The following is a 23,225-nucleotide window of genomic DNA, read 5'->3' on the forward strand; positions in this document are numbered from 1 at the left end:
ACTTACAGTAAGCAGGCAAGTTAAAAATTACAGTTGGCCCACAAGTTGGAAAGCTCATGGGTTAGGGCAAGCAGGTGACATTCTAGAACACGCAGTTCAAGGCAGGCAGAAATGAGAGGTCTAGTCGAGTGTTTAGCTCTAGGTCATTCTGTCTATTCAGAATGACACTCTGTCCAGTGTCTATTCTGGTCTATCTCTAGGTCAGAGACACAGGCAGAGTCAGCCCTCTGAGTAACGGTACAGAAGGCAGTAACGACAAAGTCCAAGGCTCTGAAAATGCAGCCCCAAGTCTATGCAGTTGGATCCTCTCCTTTATTGGGAAAAGGTGAGGGTTAAAGAGGCCTCAATCAAGAACGGCAGATTCGGATGCCAGTAACCCACCTCCTAGAGCCCTGGCCACCACCTCTCAGCTGACGTGGGATACTATGGGGTATGAGCTGGCAGACTGGTAAGGACATGCTGGGTTTCACTGCTCAACAATTTTTTCTCTCCTGGACTAACAGAAGTTAGGCATAAACAAATAGTATGGGCCAGAATCATTCACCATCTCTGATGGCAAGAACTCTTGAAAACTCATCAGCAAAAGCATATTCACAGGAAACTCGGGTGTACTTACAGGAGGTATCATCCAACCATTCGATGTGAGCTGGAGGATATTCTTTAAAATAGGAGAAGACATCTTGGGTGCTCATCTCATCTACTCCGCAAATATAGATTGTCTCCAGTCTCACCTTGGGGATTGCTAGAAAGACAAGACACAGAAAAGATGATAGAATTTTCCTGCCCGCAACTGCACATCCCATCCGCACTCCTTCCTAACAGTTCAGACAACACGAGTTTAGAAAGAAACATGCTGAGAGAAACTACAATTATTTCAAAAGAGCACGAGACATAACAGTAAGGTAAACTATCTTAATTTTTATTACTCAACGACAGGATTAATTCAGAACAGGCGTATCAGGCTCAGAAAGATTAAACAAAGGGTGTTGATAAAATACGTGATACCTCTCCCCACATTAATCTGTAGCAATCAGAGCACTATCAAGCTCAACAGGAGTATTTGTTGAAGTTAACCAGCTGATTCTAAAATTTTTAAACGTATGTTAAAGAAAAACGTGCAGTAGTGGAGACAATTCTGAAAGAGAAGAGATGCTGCCCGTGACTATGTCAAACCATGAAACTAAAGAGATCCTATAAGTCAATTAAGAAAAAAAAGACAACCCAAAATAAGATGGGCAAAGGACATAAGTAAGCAATTTACATAGAAGGACATACAAAAGGCCAATAAATATATGAGATGGGTTGACCTCATTACCAATCATTAACATGCACATGAAAACAAGAAGATACCAGTTTTCACGGACCAGATTTTACATCTTATTTTTCCTGCGTCTCTGGTACTTGAATCGAGATATCTTATATCTTTTAGTGTGAAATGTTGGCAGTAAGTAGGGGAAAGAGTTACTTCCCCGGCTGGTGGGCATTGTCACTCTGAAGGGCAAACTGGAAGGGTCTATTAAAAACGTAATTTTGCACATACCCTACAGATCTAGGAATTCTATTCCTCAGTATTCACCCTAAACAAACACATACATGTGGGTTCACAAAGTAGCTCACACGAAGATGTTTGCTAAGGCACTATTTCTAATAACCCAGTAGTTACCAGGGTAATAAATTATGCTTTATCCACATTATAAAATATTATGTGGTGAAAAATGAGATAATTATATACCACAGAAAGATTCTAAGATGCATCACAGAGTGAAAAAACAAGTCGTAAAAAATTACATGCAAGGTGATGACATTAAACAATACCAGACATTTACTAAGGGTACATATTTATGTACACAGACACTTAGAAAAGGCCAGTATGAGTCACACTGATAACTGCTGTTACTTCTGAGGAGGCAGAAAGGTTGAATGCTATGGTTAAAAAAGAAACTTAGCCTTATCAGGACTGCATACTTTTTTTGTTTTTTGAGATGGAGTCTCGCTCTGTCGCCAGGCTGGAGTGCAGTGGCACAATCTCGGCTCACTGCACCCTCCCTCCGCCTTCCGGGTTCAAGTGATTCTCCTGCCTCAGCCTCCCCAGTAGCTGGGACTACAGGCACACACCACCACACCCGGCTAATTTTGTATTTCTAAGAGGTGGGGTTTCACCATGTTGGTCAGCATGGTCTCCATCCCTTGCCCTCGTGATCCACCCGCCTTGGACTCCCAAAGTGCTGGGATTACAGGTGTGAGCCACAGCACCCAGCCAATTGCGTACTTTTTTTTTTTTTTTTTTGAGATGGAGTTTCACTCTTGTTGCCCAGGCTGGAGTGCAATGGTGCGATCTCGGCTCACTGCAACCTCCGCCTCGCGGGTTCAAGCTATTCTCCCATCTAAGCCTCCCGAGTAGCTGGGATTACAGGCATGCGCCACCACGCCAGGCTAATTTTGTATTTTTAGTAGAGACGAGGGTTCTCCATGGTGGTCAGGCTGGTCTCGAACTCCCGACCTCAGGTGATCCGCCTGCCTCGGCCTCCCAAAGTGCTGGGATTACAGGCATGAGCCACCGTACCCGGCTTTTTTTACTACATATTTTAAGTACATTATCTCCTTTCATCTTAATTGCAAAATATGTAAATATATCAATAAAAAATAAACTTAAGGTCGGGCGCGGTGGCTCATGCCTATAATCCCAGCACTTTGGGAGGTGGAGGCGGGCAGATCATGAGGTCAAGAGGTCGAGACCATCTGGCCAACAAGGTGAAACCCTGCATCTACTAAAAATACAAAAATTAGCCGGACATTGTGGTACATGCCTGTAGTCCCAGCTACTTAGGAGGCTGAGGCAGGAGAATGGTGTGAACCTGGGAGGCGGAGCTTGCAGTGAGCCGAAATCGCACCACTGCACTCCACCCTGGCGACAGAGCAAGACTCCATCTCAAAAAAAAAAAAAGAAAAAGTAAATTTAAAATATCTACATATCTACTACCTAGCTTTATGCTTAATTCCTTATAAGATCTCAGGCACACAAAACATGACATATGAAACTGGGGCCCATATTACCTCTCCACATCCCTTCTTTCCCTTCCTTCTCTGAAGCAATTCTGTCAAGGGGATGGTTCATGGGTCCATAAAAAATAGAAAGAATGAATAAGATCTACTGTTTAATAGCACAGTAGGGTGACTACAGTCAATAATAATTTAATTGTAAATTTTAAAATAACAGAGGGTAATTGGATTGTTTGTAACTCAAAAAGACAAAAGCTTGAGGGGGCCGGGCACGGTGGCTTATGCCCGTAATCCCAGCACTTTGGGAGGCCAAGGTGGGTGGATCACTCGATGTCAGGAGTTCGGGATCAGCCTGGACAACATGAGGAAACCCCGTCTCTACTAAAAATACAAAAATTAGCCATGTGTGGTGGCATGTGCCTATAATCCCAGCTACTTGGGAGGCTGAGGCAAGATAATCACTCAAATCTGGGAGGCAGAGGTTGCAGTGAGCCGAGATTGTGCCACTGCACTCCAGCCTGGGCGACAGGGCAAGACTCCATCACAAAAAAAAAAAAAAAAGAAAGCTTGAGGATGGATACCCCATTCTCCATGATGTGCTTATTTCACGTCACATGCCTGTATCAAAACATCTCATGTACCCCATAAATACACCCACCTACTATGTACCCACAAAAATTAAAATAAAAAAATGTAAAAAAGAATTTAATGGCCGGGCGCGGTGGCTCACGCCTATAATCCCAGCACTTTGGGAGGCCAAGGTGGGCAGATCACGAGGTCAGGAGATCGAGACCATCCTGACTAAGACGGTGAAACCCTGTCTCTACTAAAAATACAAAAAAATTAGCCAGGTGTGGTGGCGGGCACCTGTAGTCCCAGCTACTCAGGAGGCTGAGGCAGGAGAATGGCATGAACCCAGAAGGCGGAGGTTGCAGTGAGCCGAGATCGCACTACTGCACTCCAGCCTGGGCGACAGAGCGAGACGCCATCTCAAAATAAAATAAAATAAAATAAAAAATAAAAAGCAAAAAAGAATTTAATGTCCATTACTACCAAGCATGTTTTTACATGCTATTAACAAAATTTAAAATTTTTTTAGCCCATCCTTCTTCTGCAGATATATGCTATTACTTCTGTTAAAAACAAAAAAAATTTTACAAACAAAAAATGTGTTTAATAATTTTAAACACATAATAATTCTAAATCTCAAAGAGTTAAGAGATGGGTTTAACAGGAGCCCATGTGAGTGTGGCCAGACTAACTCAGTTGAGTGCTTTCCTGACATCCCAGATTTAAAAAGATAAAGATACCATGAAGATTTATGAATCCAGGTGGGCATGGTGGCTCACGCGTGTGATCCCAGCACTTTGGGAGGCTGAGGTGGGAGGACTGCTTGAGCCCAGGAGTTCGAGAGGCCAGCCTGGGTAACACAGGGAGACCCCATCTCTACAAAAAATTTTAAAAATTAGCTGAGTGTGGTGGTGTACAGCTATAGTCCAAGGTACTCAGGAGGCTGAGGTGGTAGGATCGCCTGAGTGCAGGAGGTTGAGGCTGCAATGAGCCATGATCGCACAACTGCACTCCAGCCTGGGCAACAGAGTAAGACCTTGTTTCAAAAGAAAAAAACACCATGCTCAGCAAATTTTTTTATTTTTTGCAGAGATGGGGTTTCACCATGCTGCCCAGGCTGGTCTTGAATTCCTGACCTCAAGTGATCTGTCTGTCTCGGTCTCCCAAAGTGCTGGATTACAGGCGTGCACCACTGCACCCAGCGCCTGCATCTCTCTCTTTTTTTGTTCTTTGTATCTTTACCCGCTTCTTTTGAACAGGATTATCCATTGCCCAAGTTTTGATGTGTATGACTTTCCCTAAATTAAAATAGACATGTGAGGCTGGGTGCAGTGGCTCATGCCTGTAATCCCAGCACCTTGGGAGGCCGAAATGAAAGGACTGCTTGAGCCCAAGAGTTTGAGACCAGCCTGGGCAACACAGTGAGACCTTCTCAGTTTTTTTTTTTTTAAAGACATCTGAGGCCAGAAATTTTGTTTCTTACACTCTTTCCTGTTTGCTTTTAAAGTATTTCTTCACCTGTAGGTTTTTTTTTAATGTTGTAATGTTAGAACAATGTTATGATGCCCTTGATAATTATTTTTGTCATTTTTTGGTCTTTGTTTTCTATGCTAGTCTCATTTAAAATTAATTATTTTGTCAGATCAACAAGTCTTCCCAGTGTTTTCTCCCTAATCCTCAGTCTGTTTCCACTACCATCACTCGGGGCTCTCCTTGCTTTCTGCTGCCTTCTAGGAAACCATCTCTTTACTTCCCTTAGGCTCTTTCTGTTCCAAAGTCATGGCTTTTAATTCCAAGAACTGAGAAGGCCCCGGGACTCAATAAACCTTATCCGCATTTAGGCCTCTGTTCACGATTGCACTGCCAGTCACTAATAAGGATTTCCTGGGGTTCCCTAGAAAAGAGAAGGTAGCGAATTTTAGGTGAGCACAACTCGCCAAGGCACACATGTAGGAGAGAGACAGATTACAATGAGAATGGCACGAATCTGAATGACTAATGCCAGGCTATACAGTAACATGGAAATGCTGACCGTAGACTGTCCAGGAATGGAAAAAAAGCAGTATGACTACAAAGGAGAAAAACAAAAGTTCACGGCCATAAGAGATTAGAAGGAAACACACAGAATGTTGACAATGACTGGGTTTGGATGGTAGACTGTAGGCAACTTTTCTTACTGTTCTATGTTCCAAATTTTCTTTGGTGAGCATGAACTGTTTGTAAAAGAGCTAATGAAGAAAAGATTAGAGTCCAGAGAGAACAGGCTCATAAAAAATGCTGACAGCAGGCTGGGCGCAGTGGCTCACACCTGTAATCTCAACACTTTGGAAGGCCGAGGTGGGCAGATCACCTGAGGCTGGGAGTTCAAGACCAGCCTGACCAACACGGAGAAACCTCGTCTCTACTAAAAATACAAAATTAGCCAGGCGTTGTGGCTCATGCCTGTAATCCCAGTGCTTTGGGAGGCTAAGACGGGAGGATCACTTGAATCCAGACGTTCAAGACCACCCTGAGCAACACAGTGAGACCCGTCTCTAAAAAATAAATAAATAAATAAATAAATAAATAACCAAATCTTTCCCACAGGAAATGACAACAGTTCCGTAAGAAGCAAGCTCCAAGCCTGTGGATAAAACAACAACAACAACAACAACAAAAAAAAAAAAAAAAAAAAAAAAAAAAAAGAAGAAGAAAGCCACACTAACCTCATTTCTTTTTTGGTAGGGTTTCCAGGTCAAGAAATTGAGAGAATACATAGATGGTGCTCTATTTCAATTTCATTAAGGCATGTAATCCAGTTCCTCACGACAGTAACATGAACTGTGGGCCTTATGGTAATAGAATAAGACTCATGATACTGGAAGACACTGCCCACCCTTCACCAACCACTGGATGAAGAAACAGAAGCCGCGCGTACACAATGGAGAGCAAGAAGCTGAGGAGTAGAGCCAGGAGCTGAAAGGTAGAGTTTTGATGAAAATGTATTCAACAGACTGAAAGCAGAGGTTTGAAATCAACAAGATGTAATTTAATAGGAATACATTTAAAAGCAATTTTTTTTAAAAAGTGCCTCAGGCCGGGCGCGGTGGCTCATGCTTGTAATCCCAGCACTTTGGGAGGCCGAGGCGGGCGGATCATGAACGAGGTCAGGAGATCGAGACCACGGTGAAACCCCATCTCTACTAAAAATACAAAAAATTAGCCGGGCGTGGTGGCGGGCGCCTGTAGTCCCAGCTACTCGGAGAGGCTGAGGCAGGAGAATGGCGTGAACCCGGGAGGCGGAGCTTGCAGTGAGCCGAGATCGCGCCACTGCACTCCAACCTGGGTGACAGAGTGAGACTCTGTCTCAAAAAAAAAAAAAAAAGTGCCTCAAGTACATGATGAGAAAGGCTGTTCTGACGGGCACAATTCCTGGGGAGAAGACCAGAGTGCCTTGGCTGCATATAGGATGAGTGCAACACTGAAGTGGCTGAGACAGAGACAACGCTGAGGAACAGTCCTGCCGTTCTCTCGGGAATCCAACCATAACTGGAACCCATATCACCTCAGGAAGAGCATTCAGCAACAGCAAAGTGTTTAGAGAAGGGAGACCAGAAAGTCGCGACACGAAGCCACGCTGAGCGAATGGGCAGCAAGCCTGTGCTTCCACCACCCGAAGGGCTACTGTGGGCAGCAAGCCTGTGCTTCCACCACCCAAAGGGCTACTGTATGAAAGAACCTCACAGTCACACAGTAACTGACAGACAGAAATTACTAGAAGGCAATGCTCAACACAGGTAAGTATCCAAAAATAAAGTTGCCTGCCTCATAAATAGTTCTCACACCATCACTTAAGAAACATTCAGGCAGCCGCCAAAAGACCATTAGGAAGTTTGCCAAAAGGCCTGCAGGGCTGGGCAGAAGGTTAACCTAGATGACCTCTGAGGTCTCTTCCAACCATGAAAGTTTGAATCTTGGGCATAAAGAGACTGAAGTTTTTGACACTGAATCATTCAAATGTAGCAAGTCACTCTTGATGCAGAATAGTCTAGTGTCATCCCAAACTGTTTGAATGCTGGCAGAGCAGTTAGGAGCACAGGTTTCAGTCAGATCAGCCTTTGAACCTCAGCCTTGCTACTTACACAGCTGTGGGACTATGAGCAAGTTTCCCAACCTCTCAGCACCTTAATTTTCTCCTCAGTGAAATGGAAATAATCAACACCTTCTCCTCACAGGGCTGTTGAAAGGATAAGTTAATTACACAGCAGAGCGACTGGCACATAGTAAGCACTTAACAAACGTTATCTTTTATTATTGTTGTTGGTATTAATAACAAATAACCTGAACTTGACGCCTAGTGTGGATGCAGGAGTCAACATGCTTATTCCAATTTCCTCACTCGCCCAAGAAGCTAGGTCACTTAAATGACAGCTGGGAAGATGGAGAATACCAGATGATGATAATAAGTAACATTAACTGGGCACCCGCCATGTGCCAAGCACCACTCTACGGACTGTAACATTTTGTTAGAGTCTCCCAGCAGCCCTATAAGAATTTCTGTCATTGGCCGGGCGCGGTGGCTCACGCCTGTATTCCCAGCACTTTGGGAGGCCAAGGTGGGTGAATCACAAGGTCAGGAGTTCGAGACCAGCCTGGCCAACGTGGTGAAACCCCCGTCTCTACTAAAAATATAAAAATTGGCTGGCCGTGGTGGCAGGTGCCTGTAATCCCAGCTACTCAGGAAGCTGAGGCAGGAGAATCATTTGAACCCAGCAGGCGGAGGTTGTAGTGAGCCGAGACTGCGCCACTGCACTCCAGCCTAGGCAACAGAGAAAAAAAAAAAAAAAAAAAAATTCCTGTCATCTGCCTTTCCAGATAAGGAAACCGAAATTTTTAGAGGCTAAATAACTTGCCCGAGGCCACAGAGCTAGAAGGTAACAAGTTAAGATTTGAATCCAGGTAACTGGGCTTCAGAGCTCATGCTCATAACCATGAAACCAATAGTTCTCAATCCTGTCTGCACATTAAAAGTACCTGAAAAGATGGCCGGGCGCAATGGCTCACACCTGTAACGCCAGCACTTTGGGAAGCCGAGGCGGGTGGATCACGAGGTCAGGAGATCAAGACCAGCCTGGCCAACATGGTGAAAACCCGTCTCTTATTAAATACAAAAAATTAGTTGAGCATGGTGGTGTGTGCATGTAGTCCCAGCTACTTGGGAGGCTGAGGCAGGGGAATCACTTGAATCCGGGAGGCGGAGGTTGCAGTCAGCCGAGATCGTGCCACTGCACTCTAGCCTGGGCGACAGAGCAAGACTCCTTCTCAAAAAAAAAATGAATAAATAAATTACCTGAGAAGATATAAAAAGAGTACCTATCAGCCAGGTGCAGTGGCTCACACCTGTAATCCCAGCAGTTTGGGAGGCCGAGGCGGGTGGATCACAAGGTCAGGAGTTCAAGCCCAGCCTGGCCAAGATGGTGAAACTCCATCTCTACTAAAACTACAAAAATTAGCTGGGCACGGTGGCAGGTGCCTGTAATCCTAGCTACTCAGGAGGCTGAAGCAGGAGAATCGCTTGAACCTGGGCGGCAGAGGTTGCAGTGAGCCGAGATCACGCCATTGCACTCCAGCCTGGGCGACAGAGAGGAAAAAAAAAAAAGGCCGGGCAGTGGCTCACACCAGTAATTCCAACACTTTGGGAGGCCGAGGCGGGTGGATCACGAGGTCAGGAGGTCAGGAGATTGAAACCCTGTCTCTACTAAAAAATACAAAAAATTAGCTGGGTGTGGTGGCACGCGCCTGTAGTCCCAGCTACTCGGGAGGCTGGGGCAGGAGAATCACTTGAACCCAGGAGGCAGAGGTTGCAGTGAGCCAAGATTGCGCCACTGCACTCCAGCCTGGGCAACAGAGCAAGACTCTGTCTCAAAAAAAAAAAACAAAAACAAACCAGTAACTATCCCTGGAACCTATCCAACTCCAACTGATATAAAGTGGTCTGAGATGGGCAGCAGGGTTCCCAGGGCTCAGGAACACTATCCTAGGCCATGCCGCCTCCTGGACAAAGAATTGATTGAAATAAGCAAGCTTCCCCAGCTGACATCCCACGGCCGACCTTACTGCCTTTTTTAGGAATATCTTTAGAACCGTGAGACTGGAGTTGTATTTAAAAAAAAAAAAATTTTAAATTAAAAGTTAACCCCAAAAGCGATCCTATTAAGGTAAGTATCCTATTTCCATTTTACAGACAAGGAGACTGAAACTAACAAGGCTCAAGAACTTGTCCTCAGTCACAAAGGAACTGAGACTAGATTCCACGAGGCTTTCGCACCCTAAAGAGCTCCAACAGAGGTGAGAAAACACTTGAAGTGGGTGAGCAGAGATGCTCCATGGGGGAAGTGACACCTGACCAGAGATAAAGCCTGGGACAAGGAAGGGCAAATGCACAGAATGAAAGGCATGAGCCGTATCAGAGGCAAGCCGCCTCAAGGAATGCTCTCAGGACCAGAAGTCGACAGGTGTGATAAAGCTATGACGCCCTTTCGGTAGAGTTGTGAGAGAGACTCACAGGGATGCTTGCGCCCAGCTGTGCAGGCACATGAAGGTCAAGCCACACCTGGCCTTCACAGGACTTCTCCTCAAACAGAAACCCCGCCCACGAGGGAAGCGAGGTCGTGTTTCTGACTTGAACTGGTCATGCAGGATAAAGAGTGAAGCAGCTTCCAGAGTTCAGCTCTGCATCCACACTGCTGTGCCCATTAGAACTGACTGAGGAGGGACGCAATATCAGTCGATAGCACCACATCCTACATTACACAGCAACAGAGCAAAGGAGTTAAGGGCAAGGCTTTAGAGTCAAAGAAACTGGGTGTGAATCCTGACTCCACCTTTACTAGCTACATGACCCTGGGCAATTTATTAAACTTCTTTGAGCCTGCTTCCTCCTTTATAAAATACGGACAAAAATATATTCCTCATAGAGTTGTTGTGAGCAACAAAAAAGAAAGAAATACGTAATGTGCTTAACAGAGTGGTAAAAAAGCAAGTTCACAACAAATAGCAGCTATTCTTTCATTCATTCAATGTATTTACAGAGCTTTTGCTTTTATCAACCAAACAAGGCTAGAGAAGCTCATACAATACAGCACAGGCCTTTAACATGCATTCAGAAGGCTGCCTACTAAACCCTTTATGAACACCCAAATTTGCAAATACCACAGAGGGAAGCCTTCTGCATTCATGGATTTATATTAGAGTAGAATAATAAATAAGAACATACACTCACTAAAAAACTAGTAATTTTTCCTTTTATTTATAAATTGCTTTAGAAAACTGTGGCAGATTACTATATATGATAATTCGGGGTGAGTTCTAGGGAGCAAAGTACCCCAACAAAATACAAAGATCAAATCAAATCACAAGTCCAATTGTAAGCACAGGCTTAAAACTCAGGGCAGGATTAGTTTAGCTTTCTCTGACAACAGGATATTACTGAGTGGTTTATATATGTCAGATATTCAGATTATCAATAGATTCAGAATTTTTTTTTTTGACAGCGTCTCGCTCTGTCGCCCAGGCTGGAGTGCAGTGGCGCAATCTCGGATCACTGCAACATCCACCTTCCGGGTTCAAGCAATTCTCGCACCTCAGCCTCCCGAGTAGCTAAGATTACAGGCGCCCGCCACCACTCCCAGCTAATTTTTGTATTTTTAGTAGAGACAGGGTTTCACCACGTTGGCCAGGTTGGTCTCAAACTCCTGACCTCAAGTGATCCACCTGTCTTGGCCTCCCAATGTGCTGGGATTACAGGCATGAGCCACCACACCTGGCCAACAGATTCAGATTATCAACAAAAGTGTTAATGGCTTTTCCCCACGAATCTCAAAATTGCTCTAACTCCCCGAAAAGAAGGTCTCACTGTGATACACTTTCACTACATTTAAAGGCAAAGAAAAGTTAACACCTCTATAATAAAAGCAGAAGGTGAGTAAGGGTCCTTAGAAGCACAGGTTCGAATCTCAGCTCTGCCACTAACTGGTTTTTCTGGGCCTCCTCAGAAAAGACAATCTCTTATTCCCCAGCTCTAACATCTGAGCCAGCTGACAGCATCTGAACTTTAAACAGGTGACCTCAGAAATGGAGCCTTCACAGGTCCCTTCTCATAGGAGTGTTTGGATAAGGAGTGGACACGCAAGGCAAGAAGCATGAGGCGATGGCAGGGAAAAGTCACCCTGGGGAAATGTGGACAAATTTCCCGCAAAACACCCTGTACCTTTCTTCATCATGTCTCGGTCCAAGGCTACATTTCTTTGGGCGAGATTTACTTCCGATCGAAAATGGAAGCGCTTGGCTCGCTGCTCTTTCTTTTCAATTGCTTCCTAGAAAGTACAGAAAAAGTGAAAGTAGTAAAATATGGAGAAGGCAAGTTAAACGACAAATGCATCATGATGCGTCAGTGACAAACCTGAAATAAAAAAGAAGAAATAAGCAACACTACACCTTGAATAAGTTTTGCAGAGACCTGGATATTCACACTCAATGACTGGGGGAATACGTTAATATTGCTGTAATTTGCAACCATCTCCAACCTAACACAGCCTATCACTGTGCCTGGGACATAGTAGGAATTCAGTGAGTATCTGCTGACTGAATGAATAGTCCTTTACAGTTTATGAAGTTATATGACACTTCATTTGTTATTATCAACTATGCCAACAAATTACAACTAAACAATTTCAACATCCCAATTTTCCAGGTGCAGAAATGGAGGCACAAAAAAGTAAAAAGGTTTGCTGGAGATACTTCAGCTAGTAAGCAAGCAGATCTGATTCCAGTGCTATTTCTAGAAGCCCACCTACAACCATTTCACATTGTCTGTGGGCAATGGTAATCACACCTATCACGCTCTTCCACATTATATCTGCCTGAGCAGTCCACTCCCTAAAGCTAGTCTGTTTAAAAATAACACCGAAGCAAGGAAACTCTCCCTCCTCTTCCAGCCTCGTGTCCATGCAATCACCAGTTTTCATCTTTAAGTGATAAGAACCACTGACGCTTCACTGAAAAAAATAATCAGCTTTGTTAAGTTTCTTCTAAGAGCTAAAATAAACCCAGGTCCAACTGTGGGTTTCTGATGGCTCTTAGGAGCCCTTCACTAATTGGTTTTGTTTGTTTGTTTTTTGTTTTTGAGACGGAGTCTCACTCTGTCACCAGGCTGCCGCAATCTCAGCTCACTGCAACCTCCGCCTCCCAGGTTCAAGGGATTCTCCTGCTTAGCCTCCTGAGTAGCTGGGATTACAAGCACGCACCACCACGCCCAGCTAATTTTTGTATTTTTAGTAGAGATGGGGTTTCACCATGTTGGCCAGGATGGTCTCCATCTCTTGACCTTGTGATCTGCCTGCCTCGGCCTCCCAAAGTGCTGGGATTACAGATGTGAGCCACCGTGCCCAGGCCCCTTCACTAATTGTATGTTGACTTTGCCACACTAATTGAAGGTCTGACTATAGAGAGCTTGTGGAGATTGGTAAAGTTGCAACACTTCTCTTATTTCTCAATAGTTACGCTCATTTTCTTCACTGAAGGCTCATTTTCTTCACTGAAGTCTTCCGAGTACAAACAACAATTTACCTTCCTTTAGAAACAAAGTACTAACTCTGAGACTATCACCGTTTTCCCATATACCTGTTTCACATAATGGCAAACAGTGTAAGATTATGAATAGTTTACTTTTTCAATTACAGTAAGAAAAGATTTTCACTTTATTCTCTTTTCTTGTCTAAAAGATGACCAATTCTCTTTTTTTTTCTGGGCCTTTAAGTGATTGGAAACACACAGAGACACAAATAAACCATAAAAAGGTTAGCTGGGCATGATGGCATCCACCTGTAGTCCCAGCTACTCGGGAGGCTGAGGCAGAAGGATCAATTGAATCCAGGAGGCAGAGGTTGCAGTGAGCCAAGATTGCACCCCTGAACTCCAGCCTGGGTGACAGAGTGAGATTCTGTCTCAAAAAAAAAAAAAAAAAAAACCACTATAAAAAGGTAGGCATGAAATATATTTTTATTTTTGCTTTTATGTATTCAATATAGCAATATATACTATTATTCAGAAATGTAATACAAAATTCTGTTCCAAACTTAACTGCACACATTAAAATCAGAAAAAATGTCTAAAACGGAACATCACTGATTAAAGCAACTTACAGGTATTGACTATATATAAGGAAAATAATAGGCTTGACTCTATGAGGTGTTACAATGAAGGTGGTAATCTGGTAATAGCAATCTATTAGATACAAGGCAATAGTCTTAGGTAGTGAGAATAATTCACTTGACTTGGGCTTCAGACTTTAGATAGCCAGGCAGTCTGGAAGTCCTCTTTTTCTGGGTCTGCAGCTAATGAGGAATAAAGACTATTAAGGGCCTATTATGCTGGCACGGTGACTCACACCTGGAATCCCAGCACTTTGGGAGGCTGACGCAGGTGGATCACCTGAAGTCAGGAATTCAAGACTAGCCTGACCAATACGATGAAACACCGTCTCTACTAAAATTACAAAAATTAGCCGGGCATGGTGGCATGAGCCTGTAGTCCTAGCTACTCAGGAGGCTGAGGCAGGAGAATCACTGAAACCCAGGAGGTGGAGGTTGCAGTGAGCCGAGATCGCACCACTGCACTCTAGCCTGGGCAACAGAGCGAGACTCCATCTAAAAATGGGGGGCCTACTATCTGCCAGGCGCTTTTCATGTTTTGTTTCATTTCAAGTGGAAACAGTACACATTTTTTTTAGAAATGGACATACCATTTAAAAAAGCATTTCCAGTCCTGGACATTTTCTTGGAAATGGTTCAACACAGGTATCTAGGTAGAATGATTTTATCTTTTCATGGCTGTAAGAACACACAAATGCTGCCTGGACCGTTTCAGGATGCATGAAGACATCGCTGTATAACACAAACTTTTTTTTGTTGCCCACGCTGGAGTGCAGTGACACGATTTCAGTTCACTGCAGCCTCAACCTCTCAGGCTCAAGCGATCCTCCCACCTCAGCCTCCTGAGTAGCTGGGACTACAGACCTGTGCTACCACACGCAGCTAATTTTTGTATCTTTTGTAGAGATACTATGTTGCCCAGGCTGGTCTCGAACTCTTCCCTCGTCCCAAGTGATCCCCCCACCTCAGCCTCCCAAAGTTTTGAGATTACAGGCATGAGCCAAAATGCCTAGCCTAATTTTTTTTTTATTTTTTGTAGAGACAGGGTCTCACTATGTTGCCCAGGCTGGTCTCGAACTCCTGGGCTTAAACGATCCACTTGATTGGCCTCTCAAAGTGCTAGGATTACAGGCATGAGCCAGTGTGCCTGGCCAATAACACACATTTTTTTAGAAAAAAAATTTAAATCCAGCAACAAAAGAAAAGAGGAAATATTTACTGTTAAGTCCTAGGGATCAAGTTCATTAAGTTCACTTGCTTATCAAGCTGAATAAATAAATCATAGCCTGTCTTACCTTGGAGGTGACATCAATTCCAGTGATGAAGCTGCCAGCCTTGTTTTCATATCTTCTGCTCGTGTCCTAACACAAAGGGGAAGGAGAGAAATTCAGACAGCAATTGAGGAAAAACCTATAATAAAAGTCGGCCTGATAGCTGCTGGTTCTTTTTTCCTTTTTTTTTTTTTTTTTGCGACAGTGTCTTGCTCTGTTGCCCAGGCTGGAGTGCAGTAGAATGATCACAGCTCACCGCAGCCTCGACTCCCCAGGCTCAAGCCATCCTCCCACCTCAGCTGGGCCCTCAGGCATATGCCACCATGCCCAGCTAATTTTTTTTTTTATTTTGTAGAGACAGAGTCTCCCTATGTTGCCCAGGCTGGTCACCAACTCCTGGGCTAAAGCAATCCTCCTGCCTCAGTCTCCCAAAGTGTTAGGATCACATGCGTGAGCCACCACAACCAGTCTGGTTCTTTTTGCTTTTCTGTTTGTTTTTTGAGATGGAGTCTCACTATAGCCTAGGCGGGAGTGCAGTGGCACAAACTCGGCTCACTGCAACCTCTACCTCCTGGGTTCAAGCGATTCTCCTGTCTCAGCCTCCTGAGTAGCTGGGATTACAGGCATGTGCCACCACGGCCAGCTAATTTTTGTATTTTTAGTAGAGACGAGGTTTCACCACGTTGGCATGCTGGTCTCAAACTCCTGACCTCAGGTGATCCGTCTGCCTCAGCCTCCCAAAGTGCTGGGATTACAGGCATGAGCCACCGCACCTGGCCAGTCTGGTTCTTTTTGAATAGTCATTCTTTTTAAAACCCTTCCCCACCCCTGACAACCTTTTATTTAGAAGCCCCATCCCAGTGATTCCATGGTATCAATCAACCACTCCAATAAGAAGATCAGAGCCTGTCCAAAAACTGAAGTGATTCCATCAACTGCAAGTATCCATGTAAAGAAAATCTAAAGGGTTTTGTGGAAAATGTCAAAAGATGAAGCACAGTCACTTAGCTCCCCAACCCAGTCTGAACAAATTCCTCATGCCCAGCCACCAGGTGGGGCACAACCATCCACCTCAACGCAGAAGGTCCAGCCTCACCTAGAACTCCTGAGGCAAATACAGCACAGTGCAATGCAAAGGGGATGGGATTTGGAAACCAAGCGAGGACTGAAACCTCAGCTCTGACGGTCACTAATTACAGGACACTGTATAGTTTCCTTGACCTCTCTGGGTCTCAGTTTCCTCCGTGGTATCTACCTGCTTTCCTGACCTCTTTTACTGCCCTTCCATTAGTGCTATAGAACTCTCCAACAATCCTGGACCCATCCCAGAGCCTCTGTGCTTGTTACTGGCCCTGCTGGGGGAACTCCTTTTCAATCTTCACAAGGTTGGCTCCTTTTTGTCATTTAGAGTTCATATGGAACATCAACTCCAGGAGGGAGGTTGAGCTTGATCAAGCACCTAGGGCTGTGCCTTGGTACATAGTGGGGGATGCAATAAATACATGTTGGCCAGGCACGGTGGCTCATGCCTGTAATACCAGCACTTTGGGAGGCAGAGGCGGGTGGATCACCTGAGGTCAGGAGTTTGAGATCAGCCTGGCCAACATGGAGAAACCCCATCTCTACTAAAAATACAAAATTCGCCGGGCATGGTGACACATCCCTGTAATCTCAACTACTTGGGAGGCTGAGACAGAAGAACCGCTTGAACCCAAGAAGCGGAGGTTGCGGTGAGCCGAGATTGCGCCATTGCACTCGGCTACTCAGGAGGCTGAGGCAGGAGAATCGCTTGAACCCGGGAGGCGGAGGCTGCGGTGAGCCGAGATCATGCCATTGCGCTCCAGCCTGGGCAACGAGAGCGAAACTCCGTCTCAAAACAAAACAAAACAAAAACCATGTTGAACTGAATGACTAAAGGGATGATAACATCTACTTCACAACTGCAGTGATGTTTATTTATTTTGGTTTTGTTTTTGAGATGGGGAGAGGGAAAAGGGGGGAACTCAAAGGGGTCTTGCTATATTGCTGAGGCTGGTCTGGAACTTAGATTCCTCAACAGCTGGCACTAAAGGCGTGCACCGCCAGTATATTTAAGTGACACAAGGTAGTGAATGGTAAATGCTACTATATTAGCAGCTGTTAATCATAATCATAACGTTTGCCATCTCTAGCGATCATATCTTAACCTTTCTCCGTAACTTCAGTCTAAATATGTTGACATGTGGTCAAAAGTAGTTCATGTTAGGTGAGAAATTAAGAGGAGTCATCCAGGCCTGAAACCAGCTCTAAGAACTGGATATACAGCCACCAAGTCACAGGCAAAACACCTCTCACCATCCCCAGCGCGGTAAATGAGGGACCAAGGATGTCTATTGGTCGTCTGCTAGTTTGCTTTCATTAAGAGTCAGATACTGGGGCCACGGTGTAGGTGCCATTGGAGCTGCGCGGGGGGCAAGATGACCCTGAAGTCACGACAGAAACAGTGAGTTTCTGCTGCTGACAAATGCAGCCCTCTCAAGACAAAGAGCGAGTGCCATGTTTCCCAGATACAAATTCCTCCGGGGTAAGACCCACAAGGAGACCTGCTTGCTGGCGCCACCCAACAGCTCCTTCTGGGCTGCCCCTGGTTCTGTTCCCGCCCAGGGCTCCCCCTTTCTCTCATCCTCCCAGCCCCTCCTCACTCACCCCCTTGCACAGCACGGCTCAGAGGGGGCAGCGGAGGGGGGTCCTCAACTCTCTCCCAGCTCTCCGCCACCCCCTCCAGCCCACTTAACACCCATTTCCGGCGCCCCGGCGTCCTTTCTCTCGCTCCGACTCCCTCCTCCAGCCCGGCGTCCCCGTCCCCAGGAGGCTGGCTCCCTCCTCTCCCGCTCCCCTGACTTCCCCGGCTGGGGCTCCGGCCACCGCCCCTTCCGGCCCCCTCCGGCGCTAGACACTAGCCCCACGACCTCTTCCATGCCCCCCGACCCCCGCCCGTACCGGGATCAGTTCCTTGAGCGAGCGCCGCACGGGCACGATTTCCAGCTCGCCCTCCTCCACCTCCATGGGCTCTGGCTCGCCACGATCAACACCGGACTCCACCTCAGGGGACGGGAGCCCCAGGGCCGACCCCGCCGGGGCCTCCGCTTTCACCGACACCCGCAGGCCCCGTACGGCCGCCATCGCTGCCTGCCGGCCGCACCACTGAGAGCCCGCCCCTCACGGCCGCCGGCTAGAGCGCCGCTGCCACTGGCCACAGAGGAGCTGCCGCAGCCACCTAGAGCGTCGCCGGCTTCGGCCAGAAGGCCGCCCTCAGCGCCGCCGCCCCCTAGTGGCGGGAGGAAACCGGGCGGGCTGCGCGGGCGAGACCTGGGGAGGAGAAGGCGGGACTGAGCTGGGACGGGGGCGGGGCCTGCGGGAGCGACGGAGCTTGGAGGAGACCGGGGTAGTCAAGGGTTACAATGTAGCTGCGCCTTGAGGCTAAACCTGTACTAAAAGCCAACTTTACTGAGCGATCACTATGGGACAGACACTTCCAAGCTCTCGAACCCTTAGAACAACTCTATGAAGTAGATCCTATTATGACCCCCATTTCATGTATAAGGAAACTGAGGCATAGAAATTGACCCAAGGTGACGCCATTTAAGGGATAAAAGCTGGATCTAAGTCTTCCAGAGTTTACAATGAGCCTTGATATATCACCTCTGGGCAATCTGTAGGTTTATAAAGTTACTTGCCTTGCCAGTCTTTGTCTCTTAAAAGTCTCCCCAAAATTAGCCCATGTTACATACACAAAAATTGAGACTCCAAGAGGAAGGGACCTGCCCAGAGGCCAGAACTTGGACGCCGATTTCCTCACTCCTGAAGGTGCCATCCACTGTAGACCTGTGAGCATAGTTTCCTGCGGATATTTCTAACGAGAGCCTGGTGGAGGAGAGGGGTTGTCTACGGGTCCCGAGGGTGTCACTGATCAGCTGCTGTTCTGAGTCCTGATTTTCTTTTTCTTTCTTTCCCTTTCTTTCTTTCTTTCTTTCTTCCTTCCTTCCTTCTTCTTCTTTTCTTCTTTCTCTTTTCTTTCCTTCCTCCCTCTCCTCTCTTCTTCTTTTCTTCTTTCTCTTTTCTTTCCTTCCTCCCTCTCCTCTTTCTTCTTTCTTTCTTTCTTTCTTCTTTTTTGTAGAGACAGGGTTTCACCATGTTGGCTAAGCTGGTCTCAAATTCCTAACCTCAAGCAATCCACCCACCTTGGCCTCCCAAAGTCTTGGGATTACAGGCGTGAGCCACCGAGCCTGGCCTGAGTCCTGATTTTGCATCTTACTCCCTGGGTAAACTTGGACAGGTTTTTGGGTCTGTTTTCCCATCTGAGGAGGGCATAGGTGAGACCCTACAGTCTCTGAGGCCCTGAGGCCCTACCAGCTCTGACCATGGAGGAGCAAATAATGATAAACCAAGGAAGAGCATGGTCAGCATCAGACACACCTGGGTTTCGAGTTGGCTGGCCGTGCCCCATCCACCATGTGTGACCTTAGGCAAGCTGCTTAGCACTTTGGAGTCTCAGTTCCTTCATTACTAAAATGGACCATTACCTACCTCCAAAGGAGGTCGTGAGGGTTAAATGTGATAGTTTATATGTAGATATAGGGTCCAACAGAAAGGAAGCAGTACATCACAGTTTTTCTTAAATTTGGGCTAAACCACAGGATAAACACAAGACAGAGCTCTTTAGAGGACTAGTTTTATTTGATGAATGGGACACAAAGTAGTTTTAAAAATTGGGTTGAGGCCAGGCGTGGTGGCTCATGCCTGTAATCCCAACACTTTGGGAGGCCAAGGTGGGTAGATCACGAGGTCAGGAGATCAAGATCATCTTGCTAACATGGTGAAACCATGTTTCTACTAAAAAAAAAAAAAAACTAGCCGGGCATGGTGGCATGCACTACTCGGGAGGCTGAGGCAGGAGAATCACTTGAACCCGGGAGGTGGAGGTTGCAGTGAGCCAAGATCATGCCACTGCACTCCAGCCTGGGTGACAGAGGGAGACTCCGTCTCCAAAAAAAAACAACAAAAAAAATGGGTTCAATGCATACATAGAATACATGTGGGTGTGTGTGGGTGTGTGTGTGTGTGTTTAATTTCAAACAAAATGTATAGTTGGGGTGGCCAGCTATAGGTGACAGTCACAGCCCCCACCATTACTAGGCCTGTGGGGTTAGGGGATGGGAGAGGAAGAAGCAATCCCTCCTCAGCTATGGACACCAGGAGGCCAGTAGAGAAGGCTGGGCAGGTCCCTCTCCCTCCTGGGGAGGCGCATTGTTGCTTGAGGATGCAATTCGGTGAGGATTCAGTGTTGCAGTTCGGTGCCATTCAGAAGAGCCCCAGCGCCCCGGCACACCAGCTGGCAGGTACATGATGAGTCCAGGACAAGCCGGGACATCAGGCAAACATCAAGGCTCCTAGGCGCTTGTCAGGAAAGCCCTCCGTGCCTTGCTCTTTGTGGTCACCTTAGTCACCGTCTCCCACCCCCTTTCCTGTTCGCAATGCAGCCTGCTGAGTTGGAGACAGAGAATTTAGGAAGGTGGTAAGGGCTGATTTTCAAAAAGTTAAAAAACATGACTCTCAAACAGATGTAAAATGAACACGTCAAAGCTGTTACCCAGTCACTAGTAAATGAGGAAACCAGTAGAAATAGTAAGAATAGTTTGAAGGGGAACTTGAATGAATATGTGGTTGGTCAGTCAAAGAAATGCTGAGATGAATTTGACAAGGCAAGTTAATGTCCTATAAGGCAAGAAACTATAACCTCCGGGATTCCCTTTACCACCAGACAGAAAACATTTGCATTACTACTGGCCAAGAATTATTTACTTGTTTTTGTTTTTGTTTTTGTTTTTTTTGAGACGGAGTCTCGCTTTGTCACCCACGCTGGAGTGCGGTGGCGCGATCTCGGCTCACTGCAACCTCCGCCTCCCTGGTTCATGCCATTCTCCTGCCTCAGCCTCCCGAGTAGCTGGGACTACAGGCGCCTGCCACCACGCCTGGCTAATTTTTTGTATTTTTTTTTAGTAGAGACGGGGTTTCACCGTGTTAGCCAGGATCTCCTGACCTCGTGATCCACCTGCCTCGGGCTCCCAAAGTGCTGGGATTACAAGCGTGAGCCACCGCGCCCGGCCATGGCCGGCTGATTTTTGTATTTTTAGTAGAGACAGGGTTTCACCATGTTGCCCAGGCTGGTCTTGAACGCCTGAGCTCAAGAAGTCTTCCCGCCTTGGCCTCCCAAAGTGCTGGAATTATAGCCATGAACCACCACACCCAGCCCTCTCCCTCTGCTTATTCCTTTCCTCTCTTACCCAGCAAGGAGGGGAATAAAAATAATGGAACCCTACCGCTCCTGGAGTGGCACAGGGAAAAGCCATGGAAAGGTAATGCAAGCTCCTCCGGAGAAATCAGACGCTCCCTGAGGGCTGGTAGCCTGGTGCACTGGCCTGAGCTGATGCCCTGCTGATTGAAGCAGGGATGTTCTTTAGTGCAGTTGGAAGCTGGGTGCCCGCGACCTGCACACCTCGCACTCCTCAGTTCATGTCTGTCCTTGCAACATGCGCACATCAGTCATTAAGGAAAAGTTTCCGTGGTTGAAGAAAAGGTCATGAGGCAGCTGACCCTGGTGGGGGCACTGTATCTATGTGCCACATCCACTGCATAGCTAAATTCTTGTTTTTTTGTTTTTTTGTTTTTTGTTGTTGTTTGTTTGTTTGTTTGAGATGGAGTCTCTCTCTGTCACCCAGGCTGGATCTCAGCTCACTGCAACCTCCACCTCCTGGGTTCAAGCAATTCTCCTCCCTCAGCCTCCCGAGTAGCTGGGATTACAGGCGGCTGCCACCATGCCTGGCTAATTTTTTTGTATTTTTAGTAGAGACGGGGTTTCATGTTGGCCAGGCTGGTCTTGAACTCCTGACCTCAGGTAATCCACTCACCTCAGCCTCCCACAGTGCTGGGATTACAGGCGTGAGCCACCGCGCCCGGTCATAGCTAAATTCTTGCGAGGACCGTCTTCCCTCACCTTCTCCATTCTCCCTCTCTCCATCTCCCTCACTTTCTTCCCCTCCACCCCCAAGACAGAGTCTTGCTCTGTCACCCAGACTGGAGTGCAATGGCGTGATTTCGGCTCACTGCAAACTCCACCTCCTGGGTTCAAGCAATTATCCTGCCTCAGCCTCCCAAGTAGCTGGGATTATAGGCGCCACCACCATGCCTGGCTAATTTTTGTATTTTTAGTAGAGGCGGGGTTTCACCCTCTTGGCCAGGCTGGTCTCAAACTCCTGACCTCGTGATCCACCCCCCCCTCTGCCTCCCAAAGTGCTGGGATTATAGGCATGAGCCACCATGCCCGGCCATGTCTCTCACTTTCTCGATCTTCTCCTCACCTCCCTTGAGCACTCGGCATCATGGACGCTGAGGGCCACTCCCGGTTCCCGAAACCGCACATGCTCTGCTGTGATCATGCCACTCGTGGTTTTCTTTTTTCTCCACCACTCCTGCCCTAGGGCCTTTGCAGGTTCTTCCAACTTCCGCAACAGTGGCATTCTGCCAGAGCTCAGTCCTGGGCCCCTTTCTTCTCATTCCCTCGACTAGCTCATCACACGCATGGCTTCCAACTCCACGGCTGTCCACATGCTGAGGGCCCCCGCGTCTCCATTTCCGGTTCTTGTCTCTCCCTCGAGCTCCAGATCCGCACGTCCAACTGCCTCCTGGACGTCTTCCTTTGAATGTAGCAAGGCGGGTCTATTCCTGCGTTCCCTCCCTCCCTGATCAGCACCACAGTCGATACAGGTGGGCATGGCTGGAAGCTTGAGGCCCCCCGACCCCTTCCTCTCCCACCCGCACGACCAGCCCATGCATGGTCTTGTCACTCTGGCCTCCCGCATATCCCTCATGTCCGTCTGCCTTTTTTCATCCTGGCCACATCCTACTACCATCCCTTGAGTGGACACTGCCACGGCCTCCTCACTGCCCTCTCTGTTTTTCTGGTTCTTCTATTCCCATCCTTCTACATTGTAGCCAGAGAAATCTTCATTGTTGTTGTTGCTGTTGTTGTTGTTTGTTTTTTGGTTTTTTTTTTTTGAGACAGGTTCTTGCTCTGTTGCCCAGGCTGGAGTGCAATGGTGCCATCTTGGCTCCCTCAGCCTCGACCTGCTGGGCTGAAGTGATCCTCCTGCCTCAA

The 23,225-nt window shown here is 46.8% G+C and overlaps 1 protein-coding gene across 4 annotated transcripts in view; it reads right to left on the reverse strand.

The window, feature by feature from the left end:
- The window catches only part of NCBP3 (nuclear cap binding subunit 3), a 44,376-nt gene extending 26,158 nt beyond the window's left edge, over positions 1-18,218 (reverse strand). For 2 of the 4 annotated variants that reach the window (XM_032138926.2, XM_058431375.1), the window contains exons 1-4: positions 18,011-18,218; positions 15,056-15,121; positions 11,819-11,924; positions 617-742 (exon numbers count right to left, since the gene is read on the reverse strand). In XM_032138926.2, coding sequence (XP_031994817.1) covers positions 617-742; positions 11,819-11,924; positions 15,056-15,121; positions 18,011-18,193 — 481 coding nt within the window. In that variant the 5' untranslated portion in view covers positions 18,194-18,218. Of the gene's footprint in view, positions 1-616; positions 743-3,054; positions 3,096-4,310; positions 5,391-11,818; positions 11,925-15,055; positions 15,122-18,010 lie in introns of those variants that run through there. The other 2 variants (XM_058431376.1, XM_058431377.1) reach the window with 2 other exon arrangements.
- Positions 18,219-23,225: the final 5,007 nt, after the last annotated feature.

Source organism: Hylobates moloch, unplaced genomic scaffold (assembly GCF_009828535.3).
Source record: "Hylobates moloch isolate HMO894 unplaced genomic scaffold, HMol_V3 SCAFFOLD_19, whole genome shotgun sequence".
In the NCBI taxonomy this organism is placed as follows: domain Eukaryota; kingdom Metazoa; phylum Chordata; class Mammalia; order Primates; family Hylobatidae; genus Hylobates; species Hylobates moloch.